Source organism: Sturnus vulgaris, chromosome 19 (assembly GCF_052056855.1).
Source record: "Sturnus vulgaris isolate bStuVul1 chromosome 19, bStuVul1.hap1, whole genome shotgun sequence".
In the NCBI taxonomy this organism is placed as follows: Eukaryota; Metazoa; Chordata; class Aves; order Passeriformes; family Sturnidae; genus Sturnus; species Sturnus vulgaris.
This window is the reverse complement of record NC_142261.1, coordinates 10,748,809-10,776,677: the sequence shown is the minus strand read 5'-3', so window position 1 is coordinate 10,776,677 and position 27,869 is coordinate 10,748,809. Positions and strand designations below refer to the sequence as shown.

Genomic DNA, 27,869 nt, shown 5'->3' with positions numbered 1-27,869 from the left:
ATGGAGCGGGTGAGCGAGGCCGCCGCCTGCGGCCCCTCGTCGGGCTGCTACACCTACCAGGTGAGCCGGCACAGCGCCGACGTGCTGCACAGCCTCAACCAGCAGCGCAAGAACGGCGGCCGCTTCTGCGACGTGCTCCTACGCGTGGGCGACGAGAGCTTCCCGGCGCACCGCGCCGTGCTGGCCGCTTGCAGCGAGTACTTCGAGTCGGTGTTCAGCGCGCAGCTCGGCGACGGGGCAGGTGGCGGCGGCGGCGACGCGGAGGGGAGCGCGGCGGAGGCGGCGGCCGGCGGGGCTGCGGCGGCCGCCGGCGGCGCCCCCGGGGGCGGTCGGGAGCTGGAGATGCACACCATCAGCTCCAAGGTGTTCGGTGACATCCTGGACTTCGCCTACACGTCGCGCATCGTGGTACGGCTGGAGAGCTTCCCGGAGCTCATGACGGCCGCCAAGTTCCTGCTGATGCGCTCTGTGATCGACATCTGCCAGGAGGTCATCAAGCAGTCCAACGTGCAGCTCCTCGTGCCCCCCGCACGCCCTGACATCATGCTGTTCCGTCCGGGGGCTGCTGACCTCGGCTTCCCCCTTGACATGACCAACGGTTCCACTTTGGCACCCAATGGCAATGGCATCGCTGGCATGCCTGAAGACGAGGCCACGCGGGCAGCGCTCACCGCTGCGCAATCCTCCCTGCCTGTCCTGCAGGGTGTGGACCGCCTGCCCATGGTGGCAGGACCTCTGTCCCCACCACTGCTGGCTTCTCCCTTCCAGAATGTTGCTGCTAGTGCCCCCACTCTAAGCACCAAGAGAGGCAGAGGGCGTCCCCGTAAAGCCAATCTCTTGGATTCCATGATGTTTGGTACCCCAGGGGGCCTGCGAGAGGCTGGTATCCTGCCTTGTGGTCTCTGTGGGAAAGTATTCACGGATGCTAATCGTCTTCGGCAGCACGAGGCTCAACATGGGGTGACAAGCTTACAGCTCGGATACATAGACATCCCACCCCCACGACTGGGTGAAAATGGTGTTCCTGGTCAGGATGACCCCGATGCACCTCGAAAAAGAAGCAGGACGAGGAAACAGGTGGCCTGTGAGATCTGTGGCAAGATTTTTCGGGACGTGTACCACCTGAATCGGCACAAGCTGTCACACTCTGGCGAAAAGCCTTACTCTTGTCCGGTGTGTGGCTTGCGGTTCAAGCGAAAAGACAGGATGTCCTATCATGTTCGATCGCATGATGGCTCTGTGGGAAAGCCCTACATCTGCCAGAGCTGTGGAAAAGGCTTTTCCAGGTAAGGGAGTGCTTGTGCGGACCATTGGCACAAACAGAGACCTAGGAAGTTGACTTTCCTATCCCATGGAAATGTACTTAGGATAGTTTGACTGTTCCACTTAAAAAGTTTCAAGGAATGAGACTTCCATCATTTCCTCTGGGATGCTATTCTGCAGTCTCTTGGAAGGGTTTAAAAGTAATTAAGGCATTGAACTGGGAGTCAGCTGGCTTCTGGCTGACGTTCCCAGCTTTGTCCCAGAGTTGGTTGTATGCGTGTCCTTGGGCAAATCAGTTAGTCTCTCCCTCAAATGACTCTTCTGTGGAATGGGTATTGAAATCATCACCTGCCTCACAGAAGTGTCTTGAGATCACCGATGTGTAGGTAGTTGGAAGGTGCTGTTGAAGTGCAAAATAATACATCTCAAGATTATTATTTTTCTCGTATCCATTTTAAATTTTCTTTTTCTTAACTTCCCTTCATTTCTCTTAGTTCGTAATGTTTTTTATCACCCAAATGTGAAGGAAGAGGTGAGATTTCAAAGGCTGCAGCATCAAGTATCTTTTAATACATGATCTTTGTGTCCTTTGGGTTTACATCCTTCTGAAGGGGATCCTGTTTCTGCCCTGCAACATACGTAAGATCTGTGCATTTAATGTTGCTGATTTTTCGTTGTCGCTGTTTGTGGGAGCTAATTTAATAAGTAGTTTGGTACACGTAGTTGTGTTAGTGGTATCTTATAGTCTGAGTTAATGAATTTGAAACTTTTTTTGGAAGTTTGCCGCTCGCTTTGAGTGTAGAAGTAGTGGGGGGAGGGGGATGCATACACTCTGCTATTTCTGTACCAGCAGTCGGTTTTCTACAGCAGTTGATTTGCTCTAACGTGAGGGAAGGAATCGAGATCTGAAAACAAATCAAAAGGTCACCAGGCTGTGCAAATTGTGGAGCTGTGTCCCCTGCTCTCTTTTTGACAGAGGGACTTTCTGTTATTGAATTAAGTTATGAACATTTAGCCCTACCCCCTTTTTTTTTTTAAATCGGCAGTAATTAGGGATGCATCTTCAAAAGGACTGTAGATTCAGTCCTTATGGAAGGTCACAAAATGAAAATTTCATCTGTGGCTAGAAGTGAAAATACTTTTCTTATTATAGTGCTACCTATAGCCATCGTGGGCCAGATTTTATTGGTTTTAATGACACTTAAAGATTCCTTCTGTTGCTGTATGAAAGGCTTTTGTTATTAAGGAGAAGTGAGAAATACATGTTGAACTCTTATTTTCCCCAGTGAGTTAATGTGAATAGGCGGGAATGCTGTTACAAAAGTTAACAACAAAACCGTTCGCGTGTCTGTAAAACCGAAGTATGAATGAAAACTAGAGGCTCTTTAAGTTTCAGTATTCACTTTTAGGAGCAGCCAGAGGAAGCTGGAAGCGTGATGTCTGATTTTAGTGTCCTTTCCTGTATTCAGTAGCACAGCACGTGAGGTTGCTGGGCTTGAGGTACCCAGAAGGACCCCAACCAGTCTGTCCGGTTACACCGCTCCAGCCCAGCGCTGGAGCATCGGATTTAAGAGCCTCACTGCAAAGTCCAGCCTATTTTCTGTCTGCACTGTGTGAATTCCATCCCGTGCCCTCTCATTGGTGCAGCTGGGAAGTTGGGGGAGGAGAGGGTGGACAACTTGTTTCCAAGCAGTTTTGGTCTCATACAATGAAAAGCTTTCTTCCCACCAGGACAATCTGCAGCTCTTCAGTCCTTTCTTCTTCCAAGTAGGCTTTGCTGGTTGTGAAGAATGGTCTAATTTTTACAGCAATAATTTGCTCTTCCATTGCACCTTCTAGTTGGAACGTTCAGAGCACTTTATTTGTATTAATGCAGTCTCCCTACAAAGTTGTAAATTAGGAGTTTTTTTTCATCTTGCAGGTGGAAAATGTATCACAGCAACAGAGTTTAGATAGGCTTTTTTGCAAGAGGTGCTTAAAGTTGGCTTTTTACGTCTGTTTAGGACATAAACCAAAAGGATCTAATTTTCAGATATTCAGCAACTGTAAATCAAAGTGCCCTGATTGTTAAGATCTAAATAGGATTTTGGACAGGGACATGCAGGCTTGAAAACCATAGCTTGTATTTCCTGTTTCCTCTGATCATTCAGTCATGATTTTTTCCTGAGAAAATGCTGCCGTTTTAGCCAGTTGGAGAGGGTACATAAGGTAGAGTCCCAGTTGTTGGTGATCTGGTTCTTGGAAAGTTAAATATCACTACATTTGTCATAGATGCAACACTGGGATCTTTTTTTATTTTATTTTTTCTTTCTTTTTTTTTTTTCTTGTTAAAATTGTAACTTTATTTTTAGTATTTGTTTTAAGTGTGCTTATGTGTATTTTCCTTTAAGGCCAGACCACTTGAATGGACACATCAAACAGGTGCATACCTCAGAGAGACCTCACAAGTGTCAGGTAGGAGCCAGAGGGGTTTAGACTGATGTTGTGGGTAATCTTTGGCATTGCATTTATGTGTGCAGACAATTTTGAAGTACCAGTAGAAATCACACGTATATGTGATTTGGGATAAAGTTTGTAAAGATAAGTGTTCCACGGTGACATCTGCTTTACATCCCTCCCGTCCCCCCTCGCCTCATTTACAGCTCTGGTCCTGCTGCCTCCTCCCCTTCTGCCTGATGTTCTTCCCTACTGTGCTGTCCCAGTCTCACCCTGGATCTCTTACCCAGCCACCTGGGCTTGGAGTCGATGTCACTGATGATTCTCTCCCTTTTCTATTTTTTTAAATTGCAGTTGTTGCCATCAGGAGGCTCCAATGCTGACTTCATTTTTTAGAATAACTTCAATAAAAAAATTCGTAAATTGTAATTATCATAACCTGTCAATATACTATTTTTTAAAATTGCATAGCCTTCAGAACATTGCACTGAGCAAAATTGGAAGCTTTTTTTATCTCAGGGAGACTATAAATAATGGCATCACAATATCCTTTGTTTTACAATGTCATAATGTTGTCTATAGTTTTTACAGTTAATAAGGTTTGAAAGATCAAATGAAGTAAGATATTTTGTAATCCATTTATAGAGAGATTTAAAAGGTGCCTGGAAGTATCGATTAAATCAAAGTTGAGAATCAGCTTCCACCATCACACATTGCAATCAGAGGGATGTTGGGCAAACTTTTAAAACAGTTGTTGGGCTAACAGTCTCCATGCTTGGCTTCTGAAGAAATAATTAATATTTATTTAAAGAAGCTGCAGCAAGATTATTTTCTTTTGAAGGCAGTGAAGGTTAGAGGATTTTTTCTTCTAAAATATTTAACCACGTTTTATCAATCAATCCTACGTGATTGCTGCCTCCTGATCTGCATTGTTGCATGTTTTGACACACCTATTATTTCCTTCAAATTGGGAGAGTTTGGAAACATTTTGAAATTTTAAGAATCCTGAGAAGTTTTCCAGACAGCTGGAGCCATCTAAAGGTTTCTGTTGACATCCATATGATCTGTGAAAGCCCAGCACATTTGAAAGTCAGGCCATAGAGCTGTCACATTGATTTAACTGTCTGTCCTATATAAAGCCTTAGATTGGCTCAAGCTTCTTGAGATGATTTATGGATTATAGATTTATACAAATTAGAAAATTCCACTCATGAAAGAATTCACAATGTGGGGACAGCAAGGGTCTGTGGATGAACTGATGATGAATGGCACTCATCGTGGTAGTTGATACCAAGATTACTGGATGAACACTGTTTACAATAACACACGTGTCTGTGAATTGTCCTTTGCCAGCTGATGTCCAATAATTCTTTTATAGTTGAACATTGATTTAAGAATATTAAATATCAACTCCATATGAATCAGGATATAGTAAGAGCTCAGAAGTAAAGAAACATGGAAGCTAAGGTGGCAAAGCCAAGCTCAACTCCATTTTCTGGCACACATGTATTTTGTGACAGCAGTTTCCAAGAACACTCTTTCTTACCATGTGTTGTCTAAAGTGCCCTAATACTGTATGCACTGTTCATTTCAGTTAAAAGGTACAGGCTATAGGTTACAACCAACAGGATAGAGTTAAGGTTGTCCTTCAGGCTTGGGCTGTTCTTGATTTTTGATTGCTTAGCCCTGCAAAGTTAATTTTTCTTGAATCTTAAGGCGCAGTAAATTTGATACTGACCTGCTGATTGTCTTTGCAGAAAATGCTTTGTAATATCCTCTATCAGATCTAGAAAGTCTTCTTGAATATGCACAGATCTGCTATACATTGTAGAAACCACAGAAGGGATTCATTCACTGAAAACTTGTTTCAAATTTGAAAACTGCCGTATAAATTGATAAAGTTCTTCCTGTGATTATCTGATAACCAGTTATGCATCTGTTCCATTATATGTATCTAACACAGGATCTGGCCACCAAGAAGGAAAATGGTTTAATATTGGCATGTTGTTTGCCCGTTTTCCATTCTCTTTTTCCATTGATTTTGTTTGGCAAATTAGCTCTCTCTGAGAGCAGGCTGAACAGCATCGAGTATCCTTTTTGAATCTGTTCAGTTCCTGTTGAAAATTCCTGTTTTTGTCATGCTTTATTTATGTTTACTGGAAAAGATAATTACTCTGTCAGTAAACAGAAGAGCACTCCAGAATCCTCTATTGTAATGGCATTTTTGGAATTTGTGCTCTGTTATGATTTAAACAAACTGGCCCTTTACCTGAGCTCTTCGGTATCTTTGCAAACTGGTCACATGTAATGTTTTGTTGGTGTGGCATCACAGTACACTTCGGAGTACCGAAACAAAAGAGGGAAGGTGTCAACCCAACACCAGAATAAATGAATGTATGAGAAACAGGACAATTAAAAGCTGAAAATTCCTGCAGCAGCTGTAGTTTTCAGCTCTCAGTTTGTAATCCTGCACTCATCCCCTTGAAATAATGACTGTGCTTCACAGATCTTTCACAAGTGTCCTACCTGCCAGCAGCTGTAGCACCTGATGCCAAAGTCTCGACTCCAGCTTTTTCATTCCTGTTAAGATAGACTCAGATTAGGGAAGATCTCCACAGAGCCAAAGCAGCTGAGAAATCAGATCCAAGAAGTTGCTTTGGTGCCCAGGCAAATGGCGCTCTGGATCTTTTCCCTTGGATTGTTGCACTGGTGAATTTATTTTTTTCCCCAGTCTGGCAGTTGAGTTCTGGCTGCAGGAGAAGGAGTGAGTCAGTTTTATGGCCAGAATGGGGCAGCTCAGTCACTGACCCCACGGGGTGGGGAGAAGCTGTGTCAATGTATGAAATCAGGCTGCACTTTGGGAGCAAACGGTGATGTGAAAATCTGTGGACGTGAAAGAACAAGGGGAGAAAACAGACGTTTGCTCCTCTCACAGACAAGACAGCTTGTTCTTCTGGCAAATTAAATCAAAAAGAAAAATACAGGTTAAATTAAAGCACAGCTTAATTGGCATCCCAAGTCCAGTGCATATCCCATTGATTTCAATGCAGAATGAGTTTCTTCCTGTCCTAATTTCTCTTACTTCCTGCCTATTAGCAGGAAAATGGCAGCCACCATGGAATAAGCTCAGAGACATCCACATCCATAGAAAAGTTGAAACTTCAAGAGGTATTTCTTAAACACTGTTTTTTTAAACTTTATATATTCTTTTTGATCTATTTATATACCTGTGCAATGTTTGATAGGAAAGCACTGGAGAGTCTTCTTCTATGATTAACAATTAATGATAAATACTTAGCACTCATTTAGCACTTCACATCTTTCATAAAATAAAACTTTTTTTTTCTCTATACCTTCTATAAATATTAACTATTTGAATATTAACTTTGGGGTTTTCTTTAACCCTAGTCCTGTCTCCCATTGTTATGATTCAGCTAAACTGGTTCTTGCTTTCTCCACTGGACTTAATTATTGTTTTTAAGCTTCATTGCAGATATATTTACTATATAACTTATCCAAAGGTGAGCTATAAACAACTCAGCAGCAACAGTGAGAAATCAAACACATAAATTATTATATTGCTTTTCCTTAAGCTTTCAACTTGCTAGTTCACTGTGGGATAGATTTGGTTTTACTTCTGGCATTGCTGTATTTGTGTGATTTGTCTCTGGTCTGCTTCTCATCGCTGATGGACCTTCCTGCAGTTCCATAGCTTCAGAGTTATTGATGATGGATCTCTTGGCTGTCATTGTTGATAGTCTAGTTGATAGTCAAGTCTTATCTTTACTTGATATCCAGCAGATTGATTAGTATCAGTGCTGCAATCCTGCCTTAATAGAGTGCTTACCTCTAAGAACACTTTAGTAAGTGAAAGCTGCACCTGTTTTGCTCAGTGCTGTGTACTGAGATTACAAATGAAGAGAAATTTTTCATGTTCAAGAATTTGCCTCTTCAACCTCAATACTTGTAATTTATAAATCTTTGTCTGGTGGGCCTAGTTAAACTGTGTATGTTGCAGAAATCCAGATAATTTTACTGTTGCCTTTTTAAGTTCATTAAGTCCTGATCCTCTGGGGTGTTAAGTCTTGTGCTTGCTGCAGAGCAGCCTCAGCTCCATGGGAGTTTTCCACACTTAAGTATCTCACAGGATCGAATGAGTGTAAAGCCTGTTGAAATTGATAGGTGCTTTTCAGGTGCCTTTAATGGTTTTTGGATTAAGCTTTTGATTAACTGAATTTTATGTAATTATGTTATCCTCTTCTGTATTATCAATTTCACTTACTTGAATTATAATTTTGGAATTTTACTAAGATTGTTACTTTAACAAGTCTTATCTTTATTGAAACAGTGGTTTAATTACACACTGATATTTAGAAATACAGATTATACTCAGTTCCCAAGACATTGAACAGCCTCATATTATTTCTGTGGGGGTTCTGGTTATATCTCTTAAAACTGTGTTATCTTATACGAAGTTGGTATAAACAAAACACTGGACACTCTTGAATGTCACTGCTCTGGCTTGGTCTGGTCATTCTGATGTGTTGCTTTTGTTTCTCCTCTTGCACTTGTGAAATGGTTTAGACTATAACTCTAACACCTTGTGCAGCATATTACTGGTGATTTATTTCCCTTCACACATTAGAGACAGAGCAAGCCTTTCAGAGCTGGCAGGCCACTGTAACACTGTGGGCACTGCCTGCCTGCCCATTGCTGGGATTATAAAAATGGGAGGGAGCCTTCAGTTAACGTACGGAATTCAGCTGGAAAGTGGGCAAATAGAATCAGTATTATCTTATACCAAATCAAGCTTGTTTTGTGGTAGTAAGTGGAATATGATACCTTGACCTGGGTAAGTGAAAAGAGATTACAGTGTCATGCAGTTATTTTGATACCTGCTCAGTTTTGAGGCTTCACTTCTACAGTTTGTCTGCACTGCTGCTGTGGTTACCAGGGTGACTCTTCCACTGTCTCTCGTCATATTGTCATCCCAGATAACTCTCTGATCCTTTATAAGTCTTCACACTCCAAAAGAATTCCGTATACTGAAGTTAGATTTATCTCATCAAGGAGTAGAATTTAGGAAAATGCCAGAGAGGACATTTGAGTAATTTAAAGTGATTGTAATGGCTCAGTGAAACAGCAGAACTTACTGTAAATGGAGCAAAGTGGTTTCTGCTATTTCTTCTGTTAAGTATTACTTAAAATTTTAGTATCTTCATCCTCAGAGCTAAAGCCTTACAAGTCTATCTTGGTGTAAGTTTTACTGTCTGTAGTGTGTCAGAGCTGTTTTCTTGCTGCTTTAATTCTTTTGAGTAGCAACATTACGTCTTGTGCAATGTGTTGGTGTTGTGAATTCTTTATCTGGGGGAAAATGGCATGTGCATCATGTCATTTTTTTGTGTTTGCACAGGATCTAAGGTATTTTCTCTAAAGAATGCTAAATATATTCAACAATATCAGTGCTGTTAGCAGAGTTGATGAGTCACATGGTTCTCGTTATACCTGCAGACTTGTAATGCTTCCTTTGCCACTCGTGACCGGCTGCGCTCACACCTGGCATGTCATGAAGACAAAGTTCCATGCCAGGTGTGTGGGAAGTACTTGAGAGCAGCATACATGGCAGATCACTTGAAGAAGCATAGTGAAGGACCAAGCAATTTCTGCACTATCTGTAACCGAGGTAATGAAGAAACTATTTTTTATTCCAGTGGGATGGGACAATATTTGAGGGGAGATGTAAGGCTGCATGACTCTCTGCAACAGGAGGAGGTTATACCCTATTTGTGAACATATTTGCTTTTCCTACTGAATACTTAACCTGAAACTGATGGAGTAGAGGTTTGGCCTTTTCACATGGCAGAGAGTTCTCAAAGAAACTCAATTTAAATCTGAAACAAATTTTATTTGCTAAATAGTCAGATCCCCATACAATAAGTTGCCTTGCTACTGTTCGATATACTTTTTTTTCTTTTTTCTATACCTGATTAGACTTGAGCCCTTGCAGTCAGTTTGGAAGAAGAATGTTTTTGTATCTTTGAAATACACATCAGGTTGAAAATCATACCCTGAACACAAATCTACGTTATGTTACTAAGTATTGCTTAACCTCCTGGTGCAATAGAGTCAAGCTGCTTCTCCCTCTTAACACAAGAAATTGCTTTGTGCTAATGTACATTTCTAAAACATACTTTGTAAAGAGCACTAGAAATGTGCTTTACCTTTGTTTGTACAAATACAGCTTTTCATAGTTGGAAGGGACCCATAAAGATCACCAACTCCCTGCTCTATTCAGCACTATGTAAAACTAAACCATATGGCTAAGCTTGTGGAGCTTTTCCATCTCTCTGTGGTACTCTTCAGTTGGAGAGAGTTGGAAATTTGGGCTTTGTGGGATGTAAGGCAAGCTGGAGAAATTATTTTGACTTATTGATGTCTTTTCTTTGAGGGATTAATTCACAACTTCAAAATGCCTTTTCGGCTCACACAGGTGTTCATAGCTACTAGCTGTTAGAAGAGATTGCTGCTGTATTTTGAGATCTTGTTTTTTCTGATGAGTTTTTTCCTGACATGTGTTCTGTTTTCTACTTTAAGAGAGGTGAAATCTTTTGAGAAAATGAAGCTCTTCTGTGTTTAATGTGCAGACTGTACAGGGAGCTTTTGGAGTTGATGAGTAATGAGACACTAAATTGCAAGAGAGGTATTTCCACTAGTTGAACAGTCTGTAAATCCTGAAAGTGACGTTATCATTGTGAGTGGAAAAGGCATATGGGTTGAAAATCTGCAGGTTTTGAAGCTCCAGGTAGATGGTGTGAAATGAAGCTTGCCCTTCTTTTCAGCTGAAGGCCTGGCTTCTGAAAACTGCTTAGGCTTATACTGATTCTTTTTGTGATAACAACATGGAAGATACTGTTTGAGATCCAGGTGCTGTCCTGCTCCCCTTCCTTAAACATGGTACCAAACAGAAACTCAGATGGGCTGGGAGGAATTGTCTTGTTTCCACGACTTAGAAGCTTGAATTTCAGTTTAACTACCACTGGATGTCACTGCAGCTCTTTGGAAATGGAGCCAGTGTGCCAGAGACAGACTCGGCATTCAAACGATAAAATGACTAAGTGGTTTATTCACATTTTACAAGTCAAAATGTACAGTGGCAATTTAAAATAAAATATATACTTCTTTGTAGGATAGGGAACCTGTTGTACAGCAAACCTTAAGCAACTACTTCTTAGAGTTTGTGTATTTCATGGGAGTTGTCAGAATTGTCTGCTCTGAATTTCAGTTTACATCAGGATTTTAAAAATGTAATTATGAATAATGTTAAATTTCATAAGAACTGTTAAAATTCATAGGAAAGGGAAGCTACAGACTGGATTTGTCAAACAATTGTGTTGTAAACTCGTCTTATACTGTAAATTTTTATTATAGATTTATGATCAATGACTGCAGAATTTTTAATTCCAGGTATTCTAGAATCAAAGTATAATGTTCATTGTTTTAAATAGTTACTTTTTAAATTGTAGAGCCTGGCAAGAAGTCTAATGGAAAATTTCTGGATTAGAAATATCTATTTGATAGGCATTGGTGCAGTCAGAAGCCACACACAGTAACCTGATCACAGCTGTGCCATGGCTGAGGTGCTTGTGCAGTGGGATTTTGTTTATTCTTCCCTTGGCTAATGTGCTGATGTATTTTTTAATTGAAACTTAACTGGTTCTGGGTATAGTAATTGTCAGCTTCTGGATATAGTAATTGTCAAGCAAGAATGCTCTACCAGCTTAAGCTGCTCGTGGAGAGAATTTTGGATGTTGGCCACTTAACAAAAAAAGTGGATGAAAAGGTGACTCTTTATACAGCTCAAATTCCCTGTGTTAATGACAGAGCTGAGACTCTCTCAGTTTATCCCAGTGGACTGAAGGCTTTTCTGTGGAACTTAGTGAAGTGTCTCGTGTTGTTTTAAAGGTTCAGTGGCTTTAGGAGATGGGGATGGAGCTCAGTGCCTGGCAGAAAGTAGTAGCCAATGGTTTGCCATGTCATGTGGTTCATTTGTTTATCATACTTATTTCTTTTAGAATGTGGCAGTATAATTAAAAAAAAATTACCAGCTGTGATTTGATGTTTTTTCCAGGTTGTTTTCTTACTTGAGTCTTAGAGTAATCATGGAAGCAATTGAATCTTGTTAAATCAGGGAAACAGTGAAGTGGTTTTGGAGGGTTTTGTATTGGGGTTTTTTTCCCCTAGGATTTTGTAGTTTGTTTTGGTTTGTTTTTCCTTTTCTTATTTGGTTTGGTATTTCGCTGTTGGTTTAGGTTTTTTTTTTTCCTTAAAGAATTTGTCTAAAATGTGCTTAAAAAAGCTAATCCTCAAGCCTCACATTTTTAGGCAAATTCTCCTTAATCGGTTTAAATAAAGAAGACATGCTTCTGTTGTGTTGTTACACAATCTTCTGTTACCATCTTTAGGAACTTTATTTGCTTGTGTGGGCTTTTTCAAAGAATTCAAAGGATTAATGACTTTGGCAGGTCTAGAGCTGGTACTTAGTAATAACACCTGCAACTCAAAAGTTTGGGTTTGTGTTTCAAATACATACACATTGTTTGTTTCACAGAATCGAATTAGTTAGGAAATGGATAAATATAAAAATCATAAATGAGAATTTATTTCTCACACTGAGTTCTTGTACATTTCATGGTGGACAGAGTCCATTAAAGCAAGACATATTCTCCTCAAGTTCCAGCTAAATCCAAATAACAATTTTTGAACAAGGAGCATCCTGCAATTATTTCTATAGTTTATCTCCTTATAGATCTTATCTAAGAGATCAAGGGATAGGTCCCATTTGTATAAAGGAGATAATTTCCTCTCTATACATGTTTTTAATATTGGTTCTTCTGGTCTGAAGAAATAATCTGCCCTGAAAAGTAGAGAGATGTGTCTGAGTAAAGCAATAAATACATTCCTTCTCTGAAAAATACTGGATTAGTCTGACTTTGCTCTGAAAGAGACTTCTAAGAGTGAAGGATTATGGTCTATGATCCTCCATCTTCCTAGGACAGGCATTCATAATTAAAGTCTGGTGGAGATAAAAGGCCAGTGCTAAGTGCTTCAGGAAAAAATTAGGATAAAAACAACCCCAAAAAAGTCTCCTTTTAAACAGTTTCCCATGAAGCAGTTGGCATTCTTATGGTTTTGATGGAAGTTGATGACTCACATGTTCATCTGCCAAGTGCATAAAGGGGAGCTAACACACTTTGCAGCAGTTTTCATTATATAAAACAATGTACTCTACAAATAGAACTGCAGAGTTTAGAAAAAATATTGTGTGCAGAGATTACAAGTTCAGATTTTCCTGTGTCAGTTGTGGTGTAGAAAAACACTGAATACCTGCATGTAGTCATTTTTTAAGGGTTGGCAGTGAGCTTTTAATGCATTGCTGCATCAGAGGTTGATCTCAGCATGCATGTGGTTATTAGCCACGTGTGTGAAATAAGGAAAGTCCTCACAGGTGGAAGTGTCACCATTATATCTGTACACTGTGCCCTTTTCTCTGCCAGTCAAAGACTGGTTCTTTCAGGTCTACAGTGAATTTTTGGTATTTGTAAGAATATATTCTCTTGTTGCCCATGGAGATTTTCAGTGCAGCATTTTGTGTCTGAGGGTAGGTCTTGCATTATTTCAGAGATAATATCCTTACATTAATTCCCCAGATGTCTTGGCCGTGGTGATCCTGCTCCATTGTATTTTGAGAGTCGTGTGTTCTTGGTTCCTTCAGTTGTGATGTAGCTGCTTTTCTGTACTTTTATCTTCAATTCAGGGGTTCACAGCAACTACCCCGTGTTCATTCTCAGCAGCCTGCCCCTTTTCCCTTCACAGGTTGCTGTGGAGTTCTTGCTTTGCAGGTCCTGTATATATAATTCTTAATAACCCCTGGATAGAAGTCAGGGTAGAGGAATATTCTGTGTGCCAGGCACAGGGAAGTCTAGTGTAAAGCCACATCCATTATTAAATTCAGCACCTGAAACTAACAGCTGCAGTCAGAAAATCCACCCCAGAGAGGTGTGTAGTATTTGGCTTGCAGCCTTCCTAATATATTATTATATATCATCAAATGTAAATGCCAGTTACATCACTACAAAAACTGCTTTATGGTAGAATATCTATTAATATTTTAAGAAAGTATTGTTGTGAAAGTTCTCTTGCAAGGACTTGTTCTGTAAATGCTATATTGGTTTAAAAAAATCTAGGGCTTGGGTCTTCTTTCTCCAGAAAGGGAACCTGCAACTTTGGTCTGTGATGGTGAACCTTGTGTTGTGTTCTTAGTTGTTAGTGGAAAATGTTTCTAACATGAAAGTGCCATAATACTCTCTTCAAAATATAACAGAAAATGAAGCTGGTTCATGGTGGTAGCTTTACTTCTGTAGGAAGTCTTTAAAACTCTCTCCTCCTTGTGCCTCATATACGGTCCAAATGTACTAGTAGTAATTGCAAATCTTATTGAGGTTGAATTTAAAAACATTCCAAAGTATATGTGAGATAAATTGTTGCATTAAAGAAAAACGACATATTTGTGAGACTTAAAAAACATTTTAAAAAGCACATGCACAAATGTAAAAAACTGGTTTGTTCAGAAATCAATTGTTTGATATATGTGTTTTTATTTTCAGTGTTTGGCACTTACAGATCAGAGCTAATAAAAATGCTGAAATTTATTTTTAGTACTTTTTATTAACTGTAGACAAAATATGAGTTCTAGTATTTTTTTTCAAACTCAGGATGAGCTGACTGCAGGAAATGTTTTTCAAAGATTACTGTAGAGCAAAACTGTATACCTTAAAAAGTCAATAGTTTCAGCTTTCTGCCTTCTAGAAGTCACTATAAGTGCTAGAAACCCAAGGGGAAAGCACACTAACAACCAATGAGGATTGTTATTAGATAGCATTCCTTCAGATCTTAACAGCATCAAATCAACTAATTGGAACTATCTTCCAAAGTATTATCAGATGACAAAAGCATTTTAAATTAAAATAAATAAAACAGCACAAAAATCGTGAAAAGAGAGAGACATGGGTGCCTTTTTGTATGGTGTCTCTTCTGCCTTTTTTCCAGAAAGTTTCCAGAAAATAAGCAAACCTGCTAAGTTTGCTTACACAGAATTTGTTTTTTAAGGAGGCTGTTCTCTCTTTGTGACTAACAAAAATCAAACTCAGTCTGATGAAAAGTGTGCATTGCATTACTGCTGCTGATGATGACAGGACTCCTACGTGAGCATGTCAGAGGGAGCTGGTGGAACAGCAGCTTTGCAATAGGGAGCAGGAGCAAGAGAAAGATGAAAGGAACAGGGAAGGAAGATGTGTGTCTTTGCTGGTGGCAGGATCTCATCTCCTTTTATCTTGTTTAGGTTTCTCCTCTGCCTCCTACTTAAAGGTCCATGTTAAAACCCACCACGGTGTTCCCCTTCCCCAGGTCTCCAGGCACCAGGAGTCCATCCCGAATGGGGGAGCAGCGTTCCACTGCGTCAGGACCTATGGCATCAAAGGCAAGAGACTCGCTGCTCTGCACCTTGCTGCTCTGTGCAGAGCTTTGTGTTGTGGGGCATTGGGCTGGGCATGAGAAAGGGGGGGAGGAAGGACAGGGAAAATACTGGAGAGAAGCTTAGGGAGATGCAGAGGAGTTCCATAGCATCACGTAGGATGTAATACCTGTCATTGGATAGCCAGTTTGACAAGTCTAGGGGAAAGAAATGGACACAGAAGAGTGTGTGAAGTTTTGGAAGCTTTTTGGATTTGGAAGATTGAAAGAGGCATGTTAGTTCATCTTGACCCTCTTCCTTGGAGCAGTCAGCATCTGAGTTTTGCCTGAGGGCAAGTTCATTAGTCCCACTCCACTTGGATCTCGCGTCAGTCAAACCCTGTTTCTGGTTTTGATAGGAGCCATACTGTACATGCAGCCAGCTGTCTGTAGCTAAACTTACACTCCTAAATGCAGTTGTTGGGGAGAAGTAAAGGGTGGCAAGGACTGGTGCTTTCTTGTTGGTTTTGACATTCATTTAACTTGGGGGGCTGGGGAGAAAAAGATGTTGTAAGCATAGCTGAGGAGTATTTAACTTGTGAATAAGTAAAGCAGTCTGTTTACCTGTGTAGAATAGTTTTTTGTTTCTTGGTTTGAGCTGTCAGTATTCCTGGTGAAAGTGAAACATCAGAAAATTCTTCAAAGCCACAGTTGTTCTGGTTTTTTTCTTACCCAGGAGAACACAGTGGGCTGGGTTGAACAAAGTCTGTGCAGCAGAAAGCTCAAGTTGTGTAATTTTTTCTGTTGAAGCCTTGATAGAGTTACTACAGAAGCCCTTTAGTTTTGGGTGGTGTGCTGACTTAACAAGAGATTTATTCCAGCTCAGTGGTGTATTGATTTCATGCATATCCTGTTAGGTTTGTAATGCTGAGTCCAGAGCAAATCTGTCTTTGGGTTGTGCCAAGTGGTTCTTTGGTCTCTTAGAGTTAATAGTAGGTACAGCCTGTTTGTATTCAGAGACTCCTTTAGTGAGTATGTCTGGGTTTCTCACGCTCATTCACATGCACTGAGCAAAAAAGTGTGGACAAACTTCCTTGGCATAATGCCACAGGAGAATGGGGAAGACTCCAAACATACCAATGGCTTTGCCAGGACATATATCCAAATAATGTCCCTGACCTCTCTGCTTTTCACACTGCAGTATTTAAAGATAGAACAATTTTAAGTTGTGAAGTTAACTTCTAACAGTGTTGCACTTGTGAAAAAGAGTTCCTTGAGACTAAATGGAATTGCACTTCTTGAATCACAGTAGCTCACTGCCGTTTTGCTGAGTGTTTCCAGGTTTCCTCACATCTTGCTGCAGCCTGTTGTACTTCATGAAGTTTCTAGGCTCTCCCCAAAGTATCAACAGCATTTCAGAAGCGTGCAAATGAATTGCACAATTGAAAACTCATCATTAGGTCCATCCTTTTGTAGTGTCTGAGGTGTAAACATTGTGAGACATCCTTGGGATTCAAGAAGTGGTACATAAACCAGAGACCCATTATGGTTGCATTCAGTATCATGACAAATCCCTAATGGAACCCCAGCTGTTGCTCTGATAGCAGCCTGGTGGTTTGGAAAGGGGACCTATGCTCAAGGGCTTTAGAATACCAGGGATTGGAAATTAAGTGTGAATCATTCTGTTGTGACAGGCATTAATGTGATCAGGTGATAACCAGTCTAATTTATTTTAATGCATGTTAAATATCTTCCTTTGGGAGCTAAGATTCTGAAAACTTTTCTCTTTTCTTTTTCCCATAGAAGGCCAGAAATGTTCACATTCGGACCCGATTGAGAGTTCTGATTCATATGGAGACCTCTCTGACACCAGTGACCTCAAGACTCCTGAGAAACAGAGCACCAATGGGTCCTTCTCGTGTGACCTGGCAGTCAGCAAAAACAAAATGGAGACGGAAGGAGAGAAGAAGTACCCGTGCCCTGAATGTGGCAGCTTTTTCAGATCCAAGTCTTACCTGAACAAACACATACAGAAAGTTCACGTCAGGGCCCTTGGGGGCCCACTGGGAGACCTGGGTCCTGCTCTAGGATCCCCCTTCTCACCCCAACAGAACATGTCTCTTCTGGAGTCGTTTGGGTTTCAGATCGTCCAGTCAGCATTTGCATCATCCCTAGTGGATCCAGAGGTCGACCAGCAACCAATGGGGCCAGAGGGGAAATGAGATCAGTTGGATCTTAACAAAGCAAAGCAGCAGTCTGGCTATAATGATAAGATGGTGTGAATGAAAGAGGAAATAATGAAATTTGGTTCTATAGCTGAGAAATTTTTATTAATTTTAGCTTCCCTCTTTGTCTCATGCCCTACCCCACCTTTAAACCTTCACTGGGGAGAGGGAGAAAATGCTTCTTTAGCTGATAAATTACAGAAGATGGTGGCCTTGAATAGGAGACATCACCCCAAACAAATGGAGCTTTAGAGGCTGCTGCTGGTGTTTTCTTTGTGTTCTTTGAGAGTCATCAAAAGTCACCAGCACTGGTCTGAGAATGAGAAAGTCCTAGTGACCGAGGCACCTGGGGAGCTGCAGCTACAGGGAGCTGTGATTTTGTTCTCTCTCTATTCCCCTGCCCTCCCTAAACTCCCCCAGAAAACAGTAAGTTTAAAAAGCAGACCCATTATTGAATATAAGGTTAAGTAAAATGCCCCATGGTTCCTAGCAGGTTACAATGCAGTTGTCCTTTTAAAACCAGAAACATTTAAAGAAGGTGAGAGAATTTGAACCCCTTCTGCCTTTGTGAGGCTGTGAGTGCTGCAGCAGGACTGAACTGCTGAGAAAAATCACCTTTCAGAACAGGTTGTTTTTTTACTTTTGACCATTAAACTTGCTGTCAGGTTTTTAATTCTTTATTATTATTATTTTAGGACCTGTTGTAGTGAATTGCTACTGAAAAGCCAGTGTAAGGCGATACACAGAGCACTCGTAAAGCAGCAGTCACATTAGGGTTAGTATTAATTTTTTTATTTAGATGTACTATAATTAATAACTTGGCTAGTTGGTTGTTTTAAGTCTATGAAAGAAATAGTTTTTATGAAAAAAAAAAAAAAGAAAAAAAAAAGGAAGGAAAAATACCATTACAGTCTGGTTGACTGGTGCTCATTTTTCATGTGGGGACCTAGGGGATGAACACGATCAGCTCTCGGGTTAACACTATGTACCACTGACTTGTTTAGTGTGAATAAACCCAGGGGTTCACAGAGTGATTTTGGTTTAATTGGATTGGACTCTATTAAAGAAGTTAGTATGTTACTTTGCATCCCCTCGTTTTGTCTGGTTTTTGAGCAGTTTAGCCACCTGTCCAAAAGGTGTGCAAATGAGAGCCAGTAAATAATACGTGAATCTCACTCTGCACTGTGCTGTATTCTCAGTGAACTGGGCTTTTTGGCCACAGTCATACTCTCCTGATCTGTTTCTAGTCGGGTTTGCAAAAGCCACTGTTACTCCTTTCTTTTCCAAATGAGGTGGGAATTGCAAACGCATATCTTTGAAAAATAATTGATTACAAAATGCAAAGAAGCTGCACTCCAAGCTGTTGGACATTCCATTTAATATGAAAATACCACTTGTGCAGAAATAATGTCCTTTCTTGATCCTCCCTTTCCTTCCATGTAACTAGTCACAGTTTTATGTACCAAACCCAGGTATAAACGTTGTTGAACACAGGGTTAGGAGTTAGGAATGCTCTGAGTTTTAATTATGGTTCTGCTGTTGATGCTCAAAGTCACGTAGAGCAATTTCCCGAACTTACTCCTTAAATTCATATCTGTGAAGAATCTTCTATATATCACAGTTGTTTGAGAGAGTTATTGAGCAAAGGTTTAAGCAGTGATTTGGTAAACTGCTTTGTGTATTGAATGTTTCTGAAGGTCACTCTGAAGAGCCCGTGTCCTGCACCAAACTTGCATCCCATGAAACAATATCTGTCTGCATCATTAGTACAGTGCTGGAGCAGGACAGACCCCCTTGGGCCGGGTTCTCATTTGCTGCAGGAGATTATCTGTGTAAACATGCACAGAGACACAAACTGTTGTTATGCCACAGCCTGCATTGCCCAGGTGCTTCTAATCCAGACCCTGCAGCTGATGCTTAAGTGGTGGTCCCATTTTGTTTTTATGTTAGAATTAGAGAGCCCTTTGTAAGTATATGGATTTTGGAATTATGTTCTAAATTCTACAGAATTAGAAAACCCAAATTCCCTCTTTTAAGAAGCTACGTTTTGTACTTGCTCTCTATTATAAATCAAGGATTAATAATCAATGGCTTTCTCTTTATAGCACCAGCACTTTCTAAATTGAGAGTATGTTGCAGTGGACTTGATGTTTTGCTATTAATCTGTGTTGGGAGAGTGAAGGACATGTTCTTCTCCAGTCATCTCCTCCCAGAATCCTGGAATAGGTATGAGCCTCATTTAAAAGGAAAAACCAGTGAAGCAAACAAACCCCACCACTAAAACTTCATGGAATTGCTCTTGTTGTACTGGTAAGATTAGTAGACAGGTAAAAACAGAACATCTTAGAAAACTGACAAAACATTTTAAAATATCTCCAAATCTAGTGTTGAGACAACCTTGTAAGTTGCCAAGCAAATCAGAAGAGAGCAGGCTTTCCAGTCAGCATAACAATTTGTTGGGATTAGCAGATGCAGCTACAGTCACTGATTTACTAATAGCTCATAATTAATCCCCAAGGGAAATTTCTGTTGAACTGAGGCTGTATGCTGAAGGACAGAAGTTTTTGTCCCCAGTGTTCCTACATGCGCTTGGAGAAAGTGCATTAGTCATAAAATTCAACTCCAAAAACTAAGTCCAGAGTATAGGATACTTTCATCCTACATTTAGCTCCCCTGACTTTAGTGTTAAAAGTGGGTCAAATTTTGGCCTTATCTATCAGAATTTAATTTTGAATGCTACAGAATTTGACCTGGTGAAACAAAAGAAAAGCCTTTCTCTGAAACCGAAGCCTTCGAAAACACTGTGTATTCTGCTTGTCAAAGAAAATGCTTACTAAGTTGTCATGAATACATTGAATGAAAACTACTTACTTCTCAGTCTAGTGGACAGGGAAACAATTAGGCAGGAGGTTAACAATCCTGAAATGACAGTTCTAGATCATCCTAGTGTAAATGGGAGAGATTTGTACCAACACAGGAGGCTGGTGCAGGCTAGTGCCAGTAGGAAGTTGAGCAGCTGTGGTGTACTTTCAGTGCTTTTTTGCTTCTTTGGGGGCATGCTGTTCAATTCCGGACAGTAATTTAACCTACATGCAAATTCTTTCTATTCTGTACTTCAGGAAATGCCTGTTTCTCATAGAACATGAGACAGATCCAAACAGAAAACTCAGCCTCACAAGTTCAGAGTTCAGAGGGAAGTTTGTAACATGCCCTGAGCTGCAGCTTGTTGCTATTACATTTTATTTTTAATTGGCTTATAAGTGTATAGATGATAGTTCTGATTTTGGGCCACGCTCCCTTCCTTGCCTTCCCCTTTGGAGGGACTGCAAGCCAATGTTTGAGTTGGTGCACATGTCAAGAAGGAAACTTCACTTCATGCAAATTTATATAATCAGACTTGTAGTATTTGTTTGTATTATAGGAGTCCCATAACCTTTCATCTGAGGCTCAGAGCCTTGTGTATTAGGTATGATGAAAACATCTTCAGTCATTCATGATCTAAATATTAAAGACAGACAAGAAAGAAATAGATGCTTATTAGAGAATGAGTGAAAGATAAAGGACTAAAAACCACTTGCATGCATGCTTATGTGTTGTGTTAAATGTGGGGGCACAAACTTCTCAGGCTTCTTTTGTTGCTGGAGTTTATAAATGTTAATCCAAAACAAATGCAAGGTAAAGCAATTTAATGTGAATTTATTCCATACTGAGTTAAATTAGGTGACGTGACCTTGCATTTGTCATGTCTTAAATGTGTGCAAACAGTTGTGTCAGGTGGCTCACCTGACACATGGCAATGTGCATGTGAGCTCTCAATCTTAAGTGGTTTGCCCATGATAATATGGGAAATTGATAGCAGAACCAGAAATGGAACACAGATTTTTCCTTCTCTCAATCCAGTGCCTTAATTATAGTAGGGCAAAGTATTATATGTTGGGGGGATGGGTTTTTTTTGTTGTTTTTAAAGCCTAGAACTATTAAGATGGTGTGGAATTGGTCTTCCTACCAATCTTTTGAATAATTGTAAATGCCCAGTCACAATTTTAGACCTGAGTGCCAGTGACTTAGGGAATATTTGTTATTTCGCATGTATTCCCTGAAATTATTGTTCCTCCCTCAACTGCTGTCAGCAGTAAGGAATGACTTGAATAGAAGAGCTGTGTAACTGAATGTCTATAACTCAACTAATTGAATTGCTAGTATGAAAGCTAACCTAGATTTTGTAGGCTCTGTTGTAACTTTAGTGTCTTGTTTTTTCACTAAATCTTTGTTCCTAGAATTCAGTATCTAAACTTATGTCTTGAGTCGGGAGTGGGGTACCACTTTCAGCTTTAATTTTTTTTAAGGTGCTTGCTTGAGGAAGTAGATGCCAAAGTAAACTTCAAAGGAACTCCAGACTTCAGTGTTGGAAGAATGAATGGAGAGCAAGAGCTCTCCTTGGGTTTCATGAGAGATAAATGGACAAAGTAAAAAACAGCCACCAAAATTTTAAATAATGAAACAGGAAAGGCTTTTCTATACCACCCACAAAAATAATAAAGTATTTTCAATTGTCACCATGGCAGAAAGTCTGAGAGCAAGTGCCAAACAACACCGTGGAATGTGCTGGCTTTTTCAGCATTATGTTTATACCTTAACAGCATTGTCAATACCCAATATAAATTAAGCCAGCTTAGTACTGCTCACCTTTTTCTTGGGCATAATACCTGGGTTTTATTTGAACAGAGCAGAAGCTCACAGTGAATCTCTGAGCTTAGGCTCTCAGTTCCACCTTGAGAGAAAACAAATGAGCAAAGAGGGAGGGGGAGAAAAACACTAGAAAAGCTTGAAAACAGATTCTGGAAGGCTTCAGTGTCTCCTGAAAGAGCCACGCATTTTTATCCTGAACTTCCTTTTCAAAACAAGATTCTTCAGCTGTTGTGAATGAGCCCTTAGGAACAGATTTGGCTTCCAGCCCAATCTGCTGCAGCTCCCTGTCCGTGTGAGAAGGCAGCATGTTCCAGAGCAATGAGCCTGGGACCCACAGGGAGGGGGACAGGCAGTGCTCCTGGTCTGCACCCACAGGTACTGCTACACACTCAGCACCAGCACTGGCAAATTGTTGTCTGCCTGTTGCTTTGACCCTCACCCTCCTCACATCCTGTGCAGTGTGGTGCCTCCTTGGATGTGTGCAGCTCTGCAAATAACTGTTGGCTCTAAAACAGAGCAGGGAGCTACTTGGCTAAAAAGAAGAGAAAGCACCACTTAAAAATAGTGCTATGACATAAGTGCAGAGTGATGCAGCCCAGGAGCAGGAGCCCTGGCTGAGTGGGGTTGTGGTGATGGTTGAAATGGTTATGGCACATCAGTGGGAAACCACAGCTGTGCACTCTGTGGTGATGGCCTGTTTGCCAAGAATTAACACCCTGTGTCATCTCTAGCCTCTTCCTGTGTTGTGTTCTGTCTGTAAGACCAGATGATGATAACCTTTGGGTAAGAATGTGCCAATATTTAATTGATATGCCAAATTGTGTTGCACAATTGTGCTGCTGAACTCTGTCACAAATGTTTGGCCTCGCTGACTTCAGGTGTACTGCAAAGTTAAACAAACATTTGGCCACGTTTTTCCTGAAAGGTGTGATATTTAAATTTATTTAAAGACTGCCTGGCACTGTTGATCTGCTCTCAGGGTTTATGTGAATGAAGCTTTTCCTGGGTGGCCTCCATATTTGTACTGCAGTTTTGGAGACCTGGAAGTGCTCTGAGCTGAGATATGCTGAAGGAGGGAGGTAACTGAAGTCTCACTGATGTTTCAGTGACTCCCTCCTAGCTCCTGTGTTCCATGTGGACCATGGAGTCACTTCATGCAGCCATAAATGCTCTTGAGCATCCTGCAGTCACATAGTGACCTTGGGTAAATGATTTTGTAAGAAATCAATCTCATGCTTGCTAATACCTTTTTGGCTGCTGTGTCTACAAACTGGTGCCTTCTCCAGGCAAATTTTATGTGCCCTCTGCAAAGCTGTCAGACTGACTGCTGGCTCTTAAGGAATCAACCAAGCCTTGCTCTTGGGCTCAGAATTTTTCTTCGGTACTGTTGTAATCTGAAAGTTTGCTGCAATTAGTGCAAATACCAGAGTAAGAGAGAAAATAAAAGGCTGTTCTTAGATGTCTTGTAGAGTGAACAACTGAAACATGAGTGTGGGATGAGCCAGGAAAACTGGTATTTTTCCCTGGCTGCACGCCATATGGAAGAGACAGTGCCTTGGAAGGGAAGGAGCAGAAAAGTTTGCCATTAGCTCTGATGAATCCCAATCCTGCTTCTACTGAAGTTGTTGGGAATCCTCCCATTGTCTTCAGTGGAGCAAGAAAGGATCTTAGGTGAGGATGGATGACTCTTTCCCTACTTGAATGAAGTCTCTTGCCTATTTATGGGCCTGCTTCTATTGAAACCGAGCCTGTTTTAGCCTTTTTGGGTTCTTAGGGACCTGTTTGTATAAAGCAACTTACCTACCTATCTTTTTTTTTTCTATTGTGTGTATTTTTTGTATGTTCTGTTGGAAGGTGAAGCCTCTGTAGAAGGGGATACAAAACCTGATTTTTAAATAGTAATAAACCAAAAGAGAATTAAACTCTGCAGGCTGCATGCATTCATTTCCTGGAGGTGGAGAGTAGAGACCATAAGTGCACAGAGAGATGGCCTGGAGTTCTCATATCTCAAAATCTACCCCTTTTCAGAGACACCTTTGCACATTTTCACAGCTCTGTGTGAGAATTCATAGTGTGGTGGGCAGGTTGCAACACTGTGTATCAGGATGGTTTTATTTTGACTAGGAAATCCTTTCTCTGGTACTGTGTGGTGAGATTTCTTGTTTTAGCATAAGTGGACGGAGTAACAAATATCTGTGAAATTTGGTATTGTCCTCACTGAACGGCAGTGAAATAAAACTGAGGTCATATAAATAGAGTTTTGCTTCTGGCCTGCCTACCTCAGGTGCTGGAGTGTTGGTCAAATGCACAGTGGTTTAACTCCACACCCTTATATACTGAAGAAATAAGTGCAAGTATTAAGAGAACCTTTATTAAGCCTTTTTTTCTTCCTGGCTTTTTACCTCCTCATGGTGTTACCAGTTGGAGCCTTAACTATCTAAAAGAATGGCAAACTCTAGACCAAAACAACAACAAAGGTTTGCCCTGTTCTGTAAACATACCTAAAGGAACAGTGTCTTTGCTTTTGTAAATAAATGTTAAAAAGTCCACATGCCTGTGTCAGTCGTGGAAAAGGCTATCTCTGCATGCTTATGGCATGTGTGTGACCCAGAGAAAATCCAGATTTGCCTTTCTACACAGGAAAGAAAGGGCAGCTTCCCAAAATAAACAACCCCTCCCACAGCCTTCAGACAAACTCCTGTGTAGAGTCTTTCACAGTACCTGTGTTCCAGTGGTTTTATCTGCTTTCAGGCCAGCTAACAAATAAAATCCAGAGGTGTGAGCTCTGCATTGTAAATGTCCCTGAATCCTGCACTTTATGAGGAAACAGCAGTAGCTCCACTGCAAGCTTTGGTCTCTGCTTCTCTGCTCTTATGTTGATGACTCCAGTCCTAGTCCCAAAGCCCTAGAGAGAGAAGAAAATACATGTTTGGCTTCTCTTTATGTGTTCAAGTTTATGACTTTACAGCCTTTCTGATGGCTTGGGATAGAGGTCACATGAGTGGTTGTGCTATTTGGAGTGGGAGTTTTGCATATTTAAGTGCAACTTTAACCTCATGTTTTCCACAGTGAAATCTAACTATTACTGTGGTAATATTCCATTATTGAAGTTTAAACAGCAGAGATTTGGGCTTTCACTTCTGTTTGACTGTGAAATTGGCTTTCATGGTGAGTGAAAGATTGGTAGATGGATATTTAATAAACCAATCCAATTCACTGGAGGTTAATTAGAACAGATGTCAGAACAGAAATCTTAATTTCTTTTGACTGAAGTCTCCAGATGTTTTGATGCTGCCTTTTCACATTTCTCATGTGCAAATAATAAACAATTATTTTTAGATAGGCATTTTCTAACAAGAACAATTGGGTTATCAGACTACTTAGCTTTGCCAGGTACTGCTGGGCACAACTATGGTTTGAGAAACAAAGTTACAAAAGTACTTTTATGCCTTAAAAAACAACCAAACATCACATTGTCCTCTTTTAATGAATTCCTGCATTAGTGCTTATTTGTACTTTCATCTAAGTCAGCACTACACATGTAGAACTTGAGAACATCTCATGCATATCTGTCTCCAGGATTCCTTTCCCTACAAAACCATTTTATAAGGTAGGTATTGGATGTCTGATGCTTTCAAAGTGCTTTGCAGGCATATAATCATTTCTGCCTCTGTGACATAAGTAATATTAACATGGGAAGCCAAGGCAGAAGCTTGCCTAAGGTCAGGCAAAGACCAATTAGAAAATTGAGAGTAAGGCTTCTGTTCCTGGCTCAGACTTCTGTGTTCTCTGAGTAGATCACAGTATCTTTCAAAATAGCTTCCCTTCCTCCACCCTAAGAAATGTGTGCTCTGGTTTTTGTCAGTAGCAGCCTGCATCTGTAGCAAAAAGACAAACAAAAAACCCAGTGCAACTGGAGACCAAAACATCTTTAGACAGCTGTGCCCAATTCCTGCCAATATTGCTGTGGTTTTATGGTGTCCTGCTGAGACACACCCACCATTTCGATAGCAGGTAAAGCAATCTGATGCAGATACCGAGACTGGAATGCTGCAGCCAGGGAAAGAGCTGAGGGATGATCCATGGGGACCTTCACAACTGCTACAATGGGCAGTGTGAACACAGATGTCTGTCAGCACTTGGGCCCTTCGAAAGTGCTGAGAAAACTGGAAAGGCACTGAGCAGTTCTTGGCAAAAAAGGACAAAAAAATGATGCTGTCAGAGAGGACTCAGTGTGTGAAATTTCTTAAGTCACTGATTGCCGAGAGTATTTAGTGCTAATCTCTTAATGCTGCAGAAGTGTAGCTGCGGTGCTTCTCCCCAGTAAACAATAGGACACGGACTGCCCTCCCGAGGCCTCTGGCCTTTTATTACAGCCCACACAGAAAACGCATCTGAGAAAGCACTCTGAGTTAGTGGAGCAAACTCTGAACCAGTCTGAACCAGTTCAAATATCGCATATGGTTGTTTTGATTCTGCAGACTTCCTTGTTAGTCCTTAGAGGCTGTGGCTGGCATTTACTTAGCAATAGCTCATGCTGTCAGACTGAAGGGGGAGGAGAAAGCCTCTCCTTGAGCATGTCAGCAGCGCGATGCAACAGTGCCAGCAGAGTCCTGTGGCTCCGCACCGTCTCCTTTGTAGTCACTGCCCCTGTCTTGATTTTTGGTTGCACTCTGTTCAGTTTCATAAAGTCAATATCTGATCCTTCTGTTGCAGTTCTGATGTTATTACATTCAAATTGTATCTAGGTTAGAAATGAAACACGTTTATTTCTAACTCCTACACCGTTGCTTACAGAAGGCTTTTTACAGGAGAGACCCACAGTTGTTTTCATGATCAAGAGAGAGGCAGCAAAGAAATTAAACCCCTGCTTTTGTTGGAGTTGCAAGTACTCAAGTACTTAAGAGTGTTTAGTAACATTTGATGCTTGCAGCTTTTTAAGATTAAGCACAAACTGCTCTAATATTCTGGTCATGGTGAGGCCTCAGAATTGTGCTATCATTATTCTTAAGCATTGCCATTTATGAAAGAAGCAGAAAATTGAGAAAAACGAGTTTTGGGGAAAACTGGAACAATTATTTTGGTTACCTAGGAAGAAGAAAGGGGAGGTTATGGGAACATGACGTATGCCCTGTTACAGGGAGGGCAATGGTCAACTTTTTCCATTCTAAGCAATCCATGTTAATTTGGCTAAGAAAGATTACTCAGATTAGAAAACTCATTTTTGTTTACTCCCCTCACTATCTTATTTGGTAAGATTAAGTAATAAAGCATGTTAGTTCTTGCACAGGAGGTTAGATGAACTTCTGCCTGGCAAGACCTGTGGCAAGACCACACTTGGCTGTGGCCAGAGGAGGAGGATGGGTTTGATGGCTTCTCGTGGAGTCATTCCCGAGCTATAGATCTGGGGTTGCCTCCCTTGGCACAGACTTCTGTGCTATATGTTAGATTCCTTTTTTTTTTTTTTTTTTAATCTCAAAACACTTTGTATTTTTCCACAGGTGAAAAAGTAGAACAAAGAAACAAGAAAGAGCAGCTAACAGACAGGAGAGAGAGAAAGCAGACATTATTCATTCTGGAACCTGTATAAAGAAAGGTACCAGCTCACAGCTGAAACTGGTTCACACTGAGTTTAGGGTGAATGTTTAATGTCTCTCATTCCTAAAAATAGTGTATATATGCCCCTGTAAAATATGGGGATGTGTTGTGATATATGTATATGTGTATACCTACAGACATCTAAGTGTA

At 40.7% G+C, this 27,869-nt stretch overlaps 1 protein-coding gene across 6 annotated transcripts; it reads left to right on the top strand.

Moving 5' to 3' along the window:
• On the top strand, window positions 1-27,714 carry PATZ1 (POZ/BTB and AT hook containing zinc finger 1). Of its 6 annotated transcripts, XR_015807709.1 has the most exons (8): window positions 1-1,286; window positions 3,654-3,717; window positions 6,796-6,867; window positions 9,211-9,382; window positions 15,098-15,235; window positions 17,011-18,207; window positions 19,538-19,658; window positions 27,623-27,714. XR_015807709.1 is itself a non-coding variant. In XM_088176269.1 (6 exons), the coding sequence occupies exons 1-6, from the start codon at window positions 1-3 to the stop codon at window positions 17,427-17,429; spliced, it is 2,151 nt and encodes a 716-aa protein (XP_088032395.1). In that variant the 3' UTR covers window positions 17,430-24,043. The 6 variants fall into 6 exon arrangements, 4 of the variants coding, with proteins under 4 accessions (XP_088032395.1, XP_088032397.1, XP_088032398.1 ...); XR_015807708.1 differs by lacking the exon at window positions 27,623-27,714 and having other exon boundaries at window positions 19,538-24,043; XM_088176269.1 differs by lacking the exon at window positions 27,623-27,714 and having other exon boundaries at window positions 17,011-24,043.
• Window positions 27,715-27,869: the final 155 nt, after the last annotated feature.

Coding starts and splice junctions, on each gene's coding strand:
- PATZ1 (XM_088176269.1), top strand. CDS start 1: ATGGAGCGGGTGAGCGAGGCCGCCGCCTGCGGCCCCTCGTCGGGCTGC. Junction 6,868..9,210: donor AAAAGTTGAAACTTCAAGAG/GTATTTCTTAAA, acceptor TTATACCTGCAG/ACTTGTAATGCTTCCTTTGC. Junction 15,236..17,010: donor CAGGACCTATGGCATCAAAG/GCAAGAGACTCG, acceptor TTTTTCCCATAG/AAGGCCAGAAATGTTCACAT.